The sequence below is a fragment of the Salmo trutta genome, chromosome 20 (assembly GCF_901001165.1).
Source record: "Salmo trutta chromosome 20, fSalTru1.1, whole genome shotgun sequence".
NCBI lineage: Eukaryota > Metazoa > Chordata > Actinopteri > Salmoniformes > Salmonidae > Salmo > Salmo trutta.
The window spans coordinates 20,682,536-20,697,169 of NC_042976.1; the positions used below are offsets into that span (position 1 = coordinate 20,682,536).

The 14,634-nt window shown below is 44.1% G+C and overlaps 2 protein-coding genes across 3 annotated transcripts in view; one reads left to right on the top strand and one right to left on the bottom strand.

Moving 5' to 3' along the window:
• itga4 (integrin alpha 4) overlaps positions 1–3,422 on the top strand; it is a 31,970-nt gene extending 28,548 nt beyond the window's left edge. Inside the window, exons 27-28 of the mRNA XM_029702511.1 lie at positions 1,316–1,435; positions 1,548–3,422. Of these exons, the coding sequence (XP_029558371.1) occupies positions 1,316–1,435; positions 1,548–1,640 (213 nt within the window). The 3' untranslated portion in view covers positions 1,641–3,422. The remainder of the gene's footprint in view (positions 1–1,315; positions 1,436–1,547) is intronic.
• Positions 3,254–14,634, bottom strand: part of cerkl (CERK like autophagy regulator) — a 108,490-nt gene continuing 97,109 nt past the window's right edge. Inside the window, exons 7-13 of one of the 2 annotated variants that reach the window (XM_029702512.1) lie at positions 13,163–13,340; positions 12,653–12,721; positions 12,371–12,396; positions 12,155–12,263; positions 7,182–7,278; positions 5,375–5,574; positions 3,254–3,842 (exon numbers count right to left, since the gene is read on the bottom strand). In XM_029702512.1, the coding sequence (XP_029558372.1) occupies positions 3,761–3,842; positions 5,375–5,574; positions 7,182–7,278; positions 12,155–12,263; positions 12,371–12,396; positions 12,653–12,721; positions 13,163–13,340 (761 nt within the window). In that variant the 3' untranslated portion in view covers positions 3,254–3,760. Of the gene's footprint in view, positions 4,865–5,374; positions 5,575–7,181; positions 7,279–12,154; positions 12,264–12,370; positions 12,397–12,652; positions 12,722–13,162; positions 13,341–14,634 lie in introns of both variants that reach the window. The other variant, XM_029702513.1, reaches the window with a different exon arrangement.

The window sequence follows — 14,634 nt, forward strand, 5'->3', positions numbered from 1 at the left end:
TCAAGCCTGGAGGGGAAAAAGTCATTCCGCTACCTAAGAATAGTAAAGCCCCCTTTACTGGCTCAAATAGCCGACCGATCAGCTTTGAGTAAAGCCAGTGTGTCTATGTGTGAGGATGACTCAGCACTATACACGTCAGCTACTACAGTGACTGGAATGACTGCAACACTTAACAAAGAGCTGCAGTAAGTTTCAGAATGGCTGACAAGGAATAAGTTAGTCCTATATAACTAAAAGCATTGTATTTGCGACAAATCATTCACTAAACCCTAAACCTCAACTAAATTTTGTAATGAATAATGTGGAAATTGAGCAAGTTGAGGTGACTAAACTGCTTGGAGTAACCCTAGATTGTAAACCGTCATGGTCAAAACGTATTGAAACAACAGTAGCTAAGATGGGGAGAAGTATGTACATGATAAAGCGCTGCTTTGCCATCTTAATAACACTATCAACAAGGCAGGTCCTACAGGCCCTTGTATTGTCGAAACAGGACTACTGTTCAGTCGTCTGGTCAGGTGCCACAAAGAGGAACTTAGGAATATTGCAATTGGCTCAGAACAGGGCAATACGGCTGGCCCTGGGATGTATACAGAGAGCTAACATGAATTATATGCATGTCAATCTCTCCTGGCTCAAAGTGGAGGAGAGATTGACTTCATCACTACTTGTATTTGTGAGAGGTATTGACACCCATGCATACCCCTCAAGACATCCCACCAGAGGTCTCTTCACAGTCCCCAAGTCCAGAACAGACTTGGAGGCGCACAGTACTATATAGAGCTCTATTCCACATCAAGTAACTCATGCAAGCAGTAAAATTGGATTTAAAAAAACAGATAAAAATACATCTTATGGAACAGCGGGGACTGTGAAGCAACACAACACAAGTATACAAACACACGATAACATACACACTATACACACATAGATTTTGTGTTGTAGATATGTGGTAGTAGAGTAGTGGCCTGAGCGCACACACTTAATGTGTTGTGAAATCTGTTGTGAATGTATTGTAATGTTTTTCAAATGTATAACTGCCTTCATTTTGCTGGACCCCAGGAAGAGTAGCTGCTGCTTTGGCAGAAGTTAATGGGGATCCATAATAAATACAAATACAAATGTTCTGGTAGGGTTAAGAAGTGTCAGGAAATTGCCTATGCAACCTCCGAGTGCCTTACTATTATAAAACGCTGGACTGTACAGTATCCATGTTAGGACAGTGGTGGAAATGACAGGACATTTCCGACCTTGTCTGATGTCCAGGTCATAGATGTACAATGTAATAACGTTTTATTTCATTCTGATGTTCCAGGTTGTGTTGGAGGCCCACTTCAACCAGAAGCCTCAGGCAGCAGTGGAGGCGTTCATCATTGTAGGGAGTCTACTGGTGGGACTCTTGATCCTGGCCCTGCTCATCTTCGCCCTCTGGAAGGTCAGTAGGACACCTTCAGCTTTTACGCTACACACAAAATGGCATACAAACACACTGCATTCTTTTCCCTCTCCTTCTCATCTGAAACCAAACCTTGTTCTTTCATTCCCAGGCTGGTTTCTTCAAGAGGCAGTTTAAGAAGGAGATCAGGAGAGATAGCTGGGACTATGTACCAAAGAATGAGAAGACTGAGAGTATATCCTAAGAGTGTACTAATACAGAATGGTTCTATACTACAACATGAACTAACTGCTGGGGAACAGCTTCTCTACTAAAAGGCCCATTTTGATTGAGATCATCCAAACCCAAGGGAAAGAACTGCAGGACAATTCAAATGTTTGTGGCTCAGAATCTAGGAATCAACAAAATGATGTAATTTCTCTAAAACATGCAAGAGGAAAAACGTAAACTTTGTTGTCAGTGGGACAAATGTATTGCACTTTACCTCTGGGCTTGGTGCAGTGAGACTATAGAACATTGGACTGCATACGTGGAATGTACATTAGAACATGGGCTATGTGACCTCACAAGAACAGGCCAATCATTCCTGTTTTTATTCCCCACCAAGAACTCAGGATATGAAGCGGAACATTCCATGGTCTTGTTCAATATGAAACAGAAGAAAACGCTCCAAAACAGAGTGAAACAGGGAGGTACTTTCTGTGCCTGTCCATGAATTAAGAACCGTTCATTTTACGTAGCAAAACATTCTCACATACCTGACTACTTGGATTCGGTCTGCTGTACAAAAAATTTATGAATGCACTGCTGAAGCTTTTCTCTATGGATAGGAAGTATATTTGTATATAATGATATATACACATCTATATGCCAAATCTATCCTCATTAGGTGTGTATATACTGTGTATATAGATATATCAAGAGGACCTTTCTTTATCACCATTTTTAAACATTTCCTTTTTTATCTTCATGCTATGGGTAGGGAGGGGAAACAGCCTCAAACTGTCACACATTTATTGTGAAACTAGTTCTCACTACAGTGAGAAACCATCAGACTGAAAGAAGGAACGTTTATTCTGGTTGATCTGTGAGACCCAGCGAGAGCCTCTGCCGAGCCGTACAGCCTAAACCCATGTTTCATAGAAATGAATAGGAGCATCTCACACTCTGCAAAAGTTACGTGTCCAGTGTAGCAGACCGGAAAGACCAGTACCTGCACCCTGCATAGGTTTTTATTCTTCAATTTGTATTTTTGCTCACCAGCTTATGGAGTGAATGGGACAGAAGGTTTAATGGTTATAATATAGAACTGAAGGTAACAGAAGGATGAGGAGGTCAGGGAAGTGTCATCAGTGAAAAAAGGCATCTGTTCACTGACTCACTCACTGAATGACACATGCCACTCCTCAAGGGGACAGCACCCTGTGTGTGTGTGTGTGTGTGTGTGTGTGTGTGTGTGTGTGTGTGTACGTGCGTTTGCGTGTATGCATTTTAATGTGTGCGTACGACAGCAACTCATACACCATGGCAGCAGAAGTTTCCAACACAGTCAGAAATTAAAAATGAAAGAGCTTGTTCTTCAGAAATGACTCAAATGGAACACACGGAACACCGGCCTTACCTTTTGGAACATTTTCATCCCTTTGGATTTGTGTTGGAATCTTTGGATTCTGTGTTCTTACTGTAGCTGTGAGGGATTGGAACATTCAGGTTTTGGAGAGATGGTAGGCTATGATGATGGTGGTGCATGCGGAAGAGTAACATGTTTTTACTGCTTGAATTTTCAGGGAGTCAACCTTTCCTGACCAAGTTGTCAGTTTTGACAAAAATAAAGGGGGCACATTCCACATTTCTATAAATTGAAATCATTTTTTATTTTTAATAAATAAGTGTGTGGCGTGTAAAAATGGACAGATAACATTTTGTTTGTCAACACATTTCACTTTGGTCTGATAATTTATGTAATTGTGCACTGGAATGTATTATTATGTTGTCTTTGCTTTAATATAAATCAACTTTTTCTATTTAATGTGCCTGTCTGTCCTCCATTTGGTTATTTGACGTCTAACATTCAAAGATGTACAGTAGTAAAGCCTGTAGGTGACATTCAGTGATAGTGCAAACTGAGGTTGTGCGTATAGACAACCCCTACATACATACAGTTTTAGGTTGTGTGTAAAGACTCCTCTCTTGTAGATAGTTTAAACTGTAGACAGTCTATACACTGAAGACAGTTTCTTGTAAAGCAGAGTAGGAAAGACTATGTTACATTCTGTGGCAATGCCAGTGGAGGTTGGTATGTGTATAGACTCATCCACCCTTTAGACGGCTTTAAAAGGTATTGATTCCGCTCTACATACAGTGTTAAATGCAGCTGCACTTGATGTGTGCCTCCTCTGCCTCCTCGATGTCCACTCCAAACAGGGTCAGGAGTTGAGGATGTAACCTGGTGGTGAAACAAACAGGGTCAGGAGTTGAGGATGTAACCTGGTGGTGAAACAAACAGGGTCAGGAGTTGAGGATGTAACCTGGTGGTGAAACAAACAGGGTCAGGAGTTGAGGATGTAACCTGGTGGTGAAACAAACAGGGTCAGGAGTTGAGGATATAACCTGGTGGTGAAACAAACAGGGTCAGGAGTTGAGGATGTAACCTGGTGGTGAAACAAACAGGGTCAGGAGTTGAGGGTGTAACCTGGTGGTGAAACAAACAGGGTCAAGAGTTGAGGATGTAACCTGGTGGTAAAACAAACAGGGTCAGGAGTTGAGGATGTAACCTGGTGGTGAAACAAACAGGGTCAGGAGTTGAGGATGTAACCTGGTGGTGAAACAAACAGGGTCAGGAGTTGAGGGTGTAACCTGGTGGTGAAACAAACAGGGTCAAGAGTTGAGGATGTAACCTGGTGGTAAAACAAACAGGGTCAGGAGTTGAGGATGTAACCTGGTGGTGAAACAAACAGGGTCAGGAGTTGAGGATGTAACCTGGTGGTAAAACAAACAGGGTCAGGAGTTGAGGATGTAACCTGGTGGTGAAACAAACAGGGTCAGGAGTTGAGGATGTAACCTGGTGGTGAAACAAACAGGGTCAGGAGTTGAGGATGTAACCTGGTGGTAAAACAAACAGGGTCAGGAGTTGAGGATGTAACCTGGTGGTAAAACAAACAGGGTCAGGAGTTGAGGATGTAACCTGGTGGTAAAACAAACAGGGTCAGGAGTTGAGGATGTAACCTGGTGGTGAAACAAACAGGGTCAGGAGTTGAGGATATAACCTGGTGGTGAAACAAACAGGGTCAGGAGTTGAGGATGTAACCTGGTAAAACAAACAGGGTCAAGAGTTGAGGATGTAACCTGGTGGTGAAACAAACAGGGTCAGGAGTTGAGGATGTAACCTGGTGGTGAAACAAACAGGGTCAGGAGTTGAGGATGTAACCTGGTGGTGAAACAAACAGGGTCAGGAGTTGAGGATGTAACCTGGTGGTGAAACAAACAGGGTCAGGAGTTGAGGATCTAACCTGGTGGTGAAACAAATGAATCAGTTACAGAGGTTTTAAATGTCCCATATGTGACTGACATAACAGTACTACTAACTGTCTTCTACTTCAGTGAAGCAATTCTTGGATACCGGTTTTAAATTTAAATATATGATCGAAAAAAGACTAACGGTTAAATTACACTGAACATGACCTCTAAGAACTGTCTTTGAGGAGTGTAAATTTAACCCAGAGTAATATGACCATGAGATTACAGGTAGGGCTATACTTAGTGAGCAGCGGTAGGTCATTGCCTTGGTAACATGTTATTTGAGACAGGGTTTGTATCCAGGTTGAAGGTCTGACAGTGTAGTTGCTATGGGGCTTTAGACCAGCTAAAGGATAGAGTTCTACCTACTACATCGGCCAGTGTTCACACAGCGTCTCAGAGTAGGGCTGCTGATCTAGGATCATGGAGGGCTTTGGGTCAGGTCAAGAACAGGAGCTGTACCTGATGAGCAGCTCTGAGGGCACCTCCAGTAGGTCTCCGTCTATGTTCCAGGGGTAGGCCCCCTCGGAGGAGATGATGGGCGTGTTCTTAGAGTCATACTCTCCATTGTCCTCAGCAATGTCATCAGACCAGCTGCTCTGAGAGCGGGGGCGGAGCCTCACAGCCCACACCGTCTGTGTCTCCACGAAGGAGAAACTGAACTGGGGAGGAGGAGGAGAAGAAGAAGATTATATTATTGTCCAATTGTATACAAGGAGGATCCAACATCCCTCCCTAGGACCTCCAATAAGCTTTTAGAGGGAGGCGAGGAATAGAGGAAAGAAGGACTGAGAGAACAAGACCATCGTCTCAGTCAGTAGCAACTCCAACCACTAGGGGGCAATGATGCACAGCATCCCCAACAAGACAATTCCCTACACAGTAATGACGCCATCTATGACCCTGGTCACAGAGGTTCCATCCTGTCCTTGACAACAGTTCAGTTCAGTTAAGCCATCGTAACCATGAACATAGTACATATGAACACCCAAGCATATCATTTGTTCATGAAGTAAACAGGGAGGACATGGAGGGGGACATGGAGGGGGACATGGAGGAGGACATGGAGGAGGACATGGAGGAGGACATGGAGGAGGACATGGAGGGGGACATGGAGGGGGACATGGAGGAGGACATGGAGGGGGACATGGAGGGGGACATGGAGGGGGACATGGAGGGGGACAGGGTCTAGACATGATAGTAGAATATTTCCGACCTCAACTGGTTTATGTTCTGACTTCCCATCTGGAAATTGATTTTTCAAGAGTAGTTTTTCAGACGTATCCCAGACATCGTTCAAATCAAATTAAAACATTTCAATAGAAGTCCGACTATAAATAAACTCTGGGCTGTTTGTTTGTCTGAGTCATAATTGAATAATTTCCATTTCCTGCTTGTATTCATGGGAAATAGCCCAATAACATAAACATTAGTCAGAATTTCTCCCGGACTGATGGACAGTTGGCCAGTCACACAGCCAGCCAGTCACACAGCCAGCCAGTCACACAGCCAGCCAGTCACACAGCCAGCCAGTCACACAGCCAGCCAGTCACACAGCCAGCCAGTCACACAGCCAGCCAGTCATACAGCCAGCCAGTCACACAGCCAGCCAGTCACACAGCCAGCCAGTCACACAGCCAGCCAGTCATACAGCCAGCCAGTCACACAGCCAGCCAGTTACACAGCCAGCCAGTCATACAGCCAGCCAGTCACACAGCCAGCCAGTCACACAGCCAGCCAGTCACACAGCCAGCCAGTCATACAGCCAGCCAGTCACACAGCCAGCCAGTCACACAGCCAGCCAGTCACACAGCCAGCCAGTCACACAGCCAGCCAGTCATACAGCCAGCCAGTAGCGTGTCGTACAGCACCCTATACCTCCAAATGTATATTTAGAATGTAGGTTAACAAACATGCTTAGATTAGATTGTGTTGGATGGAAAAAGGGGACAGACGGGCTGCTGGCCTCTGAAATGGACTAATCTATATAAGCCTGAAAAGTGTTTTAGGGAAATCTGACAATCAGCGATTCATTTGACTTGACAGTATGCTAATTCCACTTAAAATTGTATCTAAGCTAACTCCATTAGTGACTGCAGGATTTCCTCTGTGTGTGTGTGTGTGTGTGTGTGTGTGTGTGTGTGCGTGCGTGCGTGCGTGCGTGCGTGCGTGTGTGCGTGTGTGTTTTTGCATGCCTGCGTGTGTAACTGCGTAAGTACGTGGGTGCATTTATGTGTGTAAGGAAGGAAGGGTGACCTGGTAACCTCACCTGATTGTTTACACTGTTGTATCTCTTCAGGTGTTTGATAAACTCTGCCCTGGAAGTGTTTCCTGCTGCGATCAGGGCCATGCTGCCATTGTTCAGTCTTACAGAGAGAGAGAGATGTATTTTTTTAAATCTTTTCATTTGTATACTACATTGCTGTGACCAATGCAATCCAAACACGTTTTACACATGCATAGCAGGTTTTAGATACATCAGTCTGTGGCCAAACAGGTTGATAAAGCAACAAATCCAATATTTTTCCTGTCATCTGTCACCATGCAGTAGAATCAAGAATGTCAGGAACAGAACAGAGAGTGGTATACATTAGTTCTACTTACACGTACTACTGTATGTGTTATTGTATACGGGTCAACTAATAGTCAGTTCTACAAACACTACTGTTTCTGTCTTGTGTAGTTAAGGTTGATGATGCTATAATAAACAGTGGTTCCACTTCACTGTGTGGGGCCTGTTGCTCTACCACATGCTATATCATTACTGAGGCCAGTCTCAGACTGGAGCTGTCTCAAATGGCACTCTATTCCCTACGTAGTGCACTATACAGGAACTTGGAAGAAACTTTTGGGGTTCTAAAAATTGCTGCACAGGGGGAACCTTTCCAGTTCAAAAAGGTTCCTTGAGGAGCCCCTCTGAAGAGGGCCTTTGAGGAACCCCTGTGTAAAGGTTCAAACCAGAACATTTTTGTGATTGGAGATTCAAACCTTTTGAATAATATATGGTAGAGGTGTCAGCCTATCAGAAGATTATAGGTGTGTCTTATTGGAGGCGTGGCATTGAGCTGGTTCTTTTTGTCCACCCGTTAGAGTAAATGACATTCCTGTTCATCATGTTCAGTTTGTACACCTCAAATTTGCCATCAATATTTATGCATTTTACAATATAATATCAATAATACTTATTTTAGTGATTACATATAGTAGTAAAGTGGTAACCATTCCAACTCTTGCAAAGGCTCTTGAGGAACTCATACACCTCTGTAAGACTCATTGAAGCTACAAAACTGTAAGTGTTCAACCTGACAATACAACAGAACAGATGAACAGGAATTACGTTTAGCCCCACGGGTGGCAGAAAAATATCTATATGAATGGCACGCCCCTACTAAGCCATGCTTCTGTTCCAGGGTTCCTGCAAGAATCAGTTGCTACATTGAAACATTAAAGGTTCCTCCAAGAACCCCTCTACTAAACAAAAGTGCAAATATGAACCATTGACTAGCAATGGTTCCTTGAGGAAAACCAGAGTTTCCTTGAGGATCTCCAGGGTTCTTCAAGTAACCAGACATTCTAAGAGTGTAGGGAATAGGATGCCATTTGTCTAAACCACCTAGAAGTCCTGGTCCAGCAGTGCCCACAGATGCTCTGATCTTTAAGTCCTCCCTCTCTGCCACTCCCTTTAATAAGCTCTGCCACTCCCTTTAATAAGCTCTGCCACCCCCTTTAATAAGCTCTGCCACCCCCTTTAATAAACTCTGCCACCCCCTTTAATAAACTCTGCCACCCCCTTTAATAAGCTCTGCCACTCCCTTTAGTAAGTTAGAAACCAATATACACAGGCAGTTAGAAAAGCCAAGGCTAGCTTTTTCAAGCAGAAATTTGCTTCCTGCAACACAAACTCAAAAAAGTTCTGGGACACTGTAAAGTCCATGGAGAATAAGAGCACATCCTCCCAGCTGCCCACTGCACTGAGGATAGGAAACTCTGTCACCTCGTTAAATCCACTATAATTGAGAATTTCAATAAGCATTTGTCTACGGCTGGCCATGCTTTCCACCTGACTACCCCTACCGCGGTCAACAGCACTGCACCCCCCCACAGCTACTCGCCCAAGCCTTCCCCATTTCTCCTTCTCCCAAATCCAGTAAGCTGATGTTCTGAAAGAGATGCAAAATCTGGACCCCTACAAATCAGCCGGGCTTGACAATCTGGACCCTTTCTTTCTAAAATTATCTGCCGAAATTGTTGCAACCCCTATTACTAGCCTGTTCAACCTCTCTTTTGTGTCGTCTGAGATTCCAAAAGATTGGAAAGCAGCTGCGGTCATCCCCCTCTTCAAAGGAGGGGACACTCTTAACCCAAACTGCTACAGACCTATATCTATCCTACCCTGCCTTTCTAAGGTCTTCGAAAGCCAAGTCAACAAACAAATTACCGACCATTTCGAATCCCACCCCACCTTCTCCGCTATGCAATCTGGTTTCAGAGCTGGTCATGGGTGCACCTCAGCCATGATCAAGGTCCTAAACGGTATCGTAACCGCCACCGATAAGAAACAATACTGTGCTGCCGTATTCATTGACCTGGCCAAGGCTTTCGACTCTGTCAATCACCACATCCTCATCGGCAGACTCAATAGCCTTGGTTTCTCAAATGGTTGCCTCGCCTGGTTCAACAACTACTTCTCTGATAGAGTTCAATGTGTCAAATCGGATGGCCTGTTGCCCGGGCCTCTGGTAGTCTCTATGGGGGTGCCACAGGGTTCAACTCTCAGGCCAACTCTTTTCTCTGTATACATCAATGATGTCGCTCTTGCTGCTGGTGAGTCTCTGATCCACCTCTACGCAGACGACACCATTCTGTATACTTCTGGCCTTCTTTGGACACTGTGTTAACTAACCTCCAGACGAGCTTCAATGCCATACAACTCTCCTTCCGTGGCTTCCAACTGCTCTTAAATACAAGTAAAACTAAATGCATGCTCTTCAACCGATCGCTGCCCGCACCTGCCCGCCCGTCCAGCATCACTACTCTGGACGGTTCTTACTTAGAATATGTGGACAACTACAAATACCTAGGTGTCTGGTTAGACTGTAAGCTCTCCTTCCAGACTCACATCAAACATCTCCAATCCAAAGTTAAATCTAGAATTGGCTTCCTATTTCGCAACAAAGCATCGCTTCACTCATGCTGCCAAACATACACTCGTAAAACTGACCATCCTACCGATCCTCAACTTCGGCGATGTCATTTACAAAATAGCCTCCAATACCCTACTCAATAAACTGGATGCAGTCTATCACAGTGCCATCCGTTTTGTCACCAAAGCCCCATATACTACCCACCACTGCGACCTGTACGCTCTCGTTGGCTGGCCCTCGCTTCATACTCGTCGCCAAACCCACTGGCTCCAGGTCATCTACAAGACCCTGCTAGGTAAAGTCCCCCCTTATCTCAGCTCACTGGTCACCGTAGCAGCACCCACCTGTAGCACGCGCTCCAGCAGGTATATCTCTCTGGTCACCCCCAAAGCCAATTCCTCCTTTGGCCGTCCCTCCTTCCAGTTCTCTGCTGCCAATGACTGGAACGAACTACAAAAATCTCTGAAACTGGAAACACTTATCTCCCTCACTAGCTTTAAGCACCAGTTGTCAGAGCAGCTCACAGATCACTGCACCTGTACATAGCCCATCTATAATTTAGCCCAAACAACTACCTCTTCCCCTACTGTATTTATTTATTTATTTATTTTGTTCCTTTGCACCCTATTATTTCTATTTCTACTTCGCACTTTCTTCCACTACAAATCTACCATTCCAGTGTTTTACTTGCTATATTGTATTTACTTTGCCACCATGGCCTTTTTTGCCTTTACCTCCCTTATCTCACCTCATTTGCTCACATTGTATATAGACTTATTTTTCTACTGTAATATTGACTGTATGTTTGTTTTACTCCATGTGTTTTACTCCATGTGTTGTTGTATGTGTCGAACTGCTTTGCTTAATCTTGGCCAGGTCGCAATTGTAAATGAGAACTTGTTCTCAACTTGCCTACCTGGTTAAATAAAGGTGAAATAAATAAAAAATAATAATCTCTGCCACTCCCTTTAATAAACTCTGCCGCTCCCTTTAATAATCTCTGCCGCTACCTTTAATAAACTCTGCCGCTACCTTTAATAAACTCTGCCGCTACCTTTAATAAACTCTGCCGCTCCCTTTAATAAACTCTGCCGCTCCCTTTAATAAACTCTGCCGCTCCCTTTAATAAACTCTGCCGATCCCTTTAATAAACTCTGCCGCTCCCTTTAATAAACTCTGCCGCTACCTTTAATAAACTCTGCCGCTCCCTTTAATAAGCTCTGCAACTCCCTTTAATAAGCTCTGCCACTCCCTTTAATAAGCTCTGCCACTCCCTTTAATAAGCTCTGCCACTCCCTTTAATAAGCTCTGCCACTCCCTTTAATAAGCTCTGCCACTCCCTTTAATAAACTCTGCCACTCCCTTTAATAAACTCTGCCACTCCCTTTAATAAGCTCTGCCACTCCCTTTAATAAGCTCTGCCACTCCCTTTAATAAACTCTGCCACTCCCTTTAATAAACTCTGCCACTCCCTTTAATAAACTCTGCCACTCCCTTTAATCAGAGTCATTATGTGCTGATTAGTCCAGTTAGAAGCCTTTGACCTCGGTAGTCTGATCTCAATGCTAGAGGATTACCTGGAACTGGCTGGTACGGCCCCTGTATGGCAATGGCCTGGCTGGGAGGCTGGGCTCCATGTCTACTGAAACACCACAGACATACTGACCCGGTTCACTCATTGGCTTATTTACTCACACCTAACACAGCATGGCATGGCAGCTCGGAATCATCAAGCCATTATCACTGGTCCAGGACTTAGGTCATGCACATTGCTCAGTCAACCACACACACATACTAGACATAGATGCAGGCTCGTATGCACTCACGCACATGTAGGCATTGATGCAGGCTCGTATGCACTCACGCACATGTAGGGATTGATGCAGGTTTGCATGCATGTATTGCAGTCACACATGCAGGAGGTAGTTGTGATCAGAGAGACCCATATTCCTCATTTGCTTTTTCGAACATGTTTAATTTTTAGAAGACCTTGACATCGCTGTTGTTTTGTGTATATGTTGTTGTGGTTGTTGTTGTTGTTGACTGTGATGTATTGAAAACGTAAAATAAAATGTTTGAAAGAAAGAGACTCACATACCTGGTGTTAGGGGCCAGGCCCCTGGGGGCCATGGAGCAGAGACAGGGGATGGCCATGATGCTGACGTTGAGGAACAGACCCCGGGTGGTCGTCCATGACTCTTCCTCTTCTAGAGAAGACCAAGGAGGGGGAGAAGTTTTAGTGAGGAGAGAGTTACACTAGAAGATGATATTTTGAAAAGTTCACATTGATAAACATCATCCATGACAAACTCACCCATGTCGTCCTTTAAGTACTCATTTCTGCAACAAAGAAAAAAACGGTTGTAAAAACAGTTTTGAAATTTGTTTTCAGATGCATAATTTTGTCTTTTGTCTTTCTGTGTGAGATTCTCCCCTCATATTTAGTCGGTTGATCTTCTACATCGGAGGCATTTTGGTTTCCTTCCAATGACCAATTAAGCCCACAGATGACTGTTTTTAAATCAATTTCACACAGCTAAATACTATCAAACTTGGACTGCAGAGTCTAATCATCAGACAGACTTCTGTCACTTACTTTACTGGATCCAGTGTTTCAGTCTGGACCTTCTTCACAGGAAGATAGGACAACTCACAGTCTTCAGGCCTGCAATCAGACACAGACAGACAGAGACACAGAGAGATAGACAGAGAGACAGAGACACAGAGAGAGAGAGACAGAGAGAGAGAGAGAGAGCGCGAGAGAGAGCGCGAGAGAGAGAGAGAGAGAGAGAGGGAGGGAGGGAGGGAGGGAGGGAGGGAGGGAGGGAGGGAGGGAGGGGAGAAGAGTAACGAAGAGAAGAGAGAGCGCAGACTTCAGATGGCTGGATTGGAGAAGAGGAGGGATGGTTCTCTAGAGACAGATTCATGTGTGATAAAGAGACTGCTCAGAAGGAAACCCTAGCTTTGATAGCAGGCTGGCAAGTCTCAGTCCCTGGAGAATTAGGCCACACTTTATGAGGGAACTGGTGTGATGTGTGTGTGTGTGTGTGTGTACACTGTGCATGTGTGTCTTTGCATGTGACTCTCTAGAGAGAGACTGTCTTACTTGAGGTTTGCCAGCGTTTTGATCACGGCAAACTCCCGTCTCTGCCCGGGTGGCATCCAGCGATGTCTCTCTGCCAAGGCCAGCGTCCGCCCGCCGAAACCAAACATGGCAGAGAAGCCGAAACGCAGAAGGCGACCCAGACAACTGAAACTACACACATCTACCTCCTGATGGTGGCCTGGAGAGACACACAGATTGGAAACAAAGACGGCAGAAGTATAGATATCACAGATATCAATGACTGTACAGTATGAAGTTGGCATCCCGATGCTGCAGCTCGAATGACATGTTTCTACTGGACAAAGTGTTTTCTGTCGGAGATGTATGGCATTCCTCCACTTCAGCGGTATGGCTACATTTAGTCCAGCATCAAAATGGCCAATTATTTACCTCTGGTTAATAACTTCCATTATAATCAGACTATGTCATAGCCATAGCTCTTGCGGCAATATAGGCTTCTGATGGTACAGACACAGGTCCCATCCTATTGGTCTACATACATTCCTGACCTCTTTCTGTCTCGCCCATATATGGCTCCCCGATCCCATACCTCATGAATATTCATTATGGTCTAAAACGTCCTGCCAGTTGGCCTTATTCACATGCGTAAATATTGCTTAATTAGAAAACCAACAAGCCCCATATCAGCCTGTCGTAAATACGCATCACCCTGTCCTGTTGGTGTCAGGTGTTCTGTGTTGTTTACATTAGTTTGCCTCGAAGCCAAAAGGCTAGACATATTTTAAGACCAAAATAAAAACATTTGTCTGTGTGTTCATTTCTAATCAGGTGAGATTTGACAGCTTTTTGGAAGGAGGAAGGGTTCAGTCTTGTCAAAAAGACGACTTAAGAAATGTTTGTTTGCATTCCCTGAATAAGATGCTTAGACAGGGAGATAAACGATCAAATGCTGCTCCATATTGTTAACTCAGAATACAGTGTGAATTGTATGACATATTCTCACAGTGCTATTATATGTGTACAAGAATGTGAACACAAAACAGCTCATCCATCTACATAACCGCTGACAGAACTGGACTAAACTGGACTAAATTGGACTGAACTGCACAGCCTGGGTGCTGCTAGAAGTTTCACCTAGCTCAGTGTTATGGATTACAGCACCATATGGTTCATAACGTAAGACAGATGATTTAATGAAGAGTAGGTTTATCTCGTTTAGTTGAGGTCAGCATTGGGTTTATAATGGAAGTCTATTGTAGCATGAGTGATTGTTTCAATAGGATTTTCATTTGTACTGTACACACAATTTTCTGCATGGGATAGATGCTATTTTTTCAGAACATTTCAAACTGATTTCAGTACACATTGTACTGCACTTATATCACAGAGACAGATAATGCAAGAAATGTATTGCTGGAATGTCCACATAAAGAGGATTATTTTCTATTGTTCTATGATTTTGAGTCTCTACCTTAAGCGCAACAGGAGAAACCTACCATTTCTATTTTGTG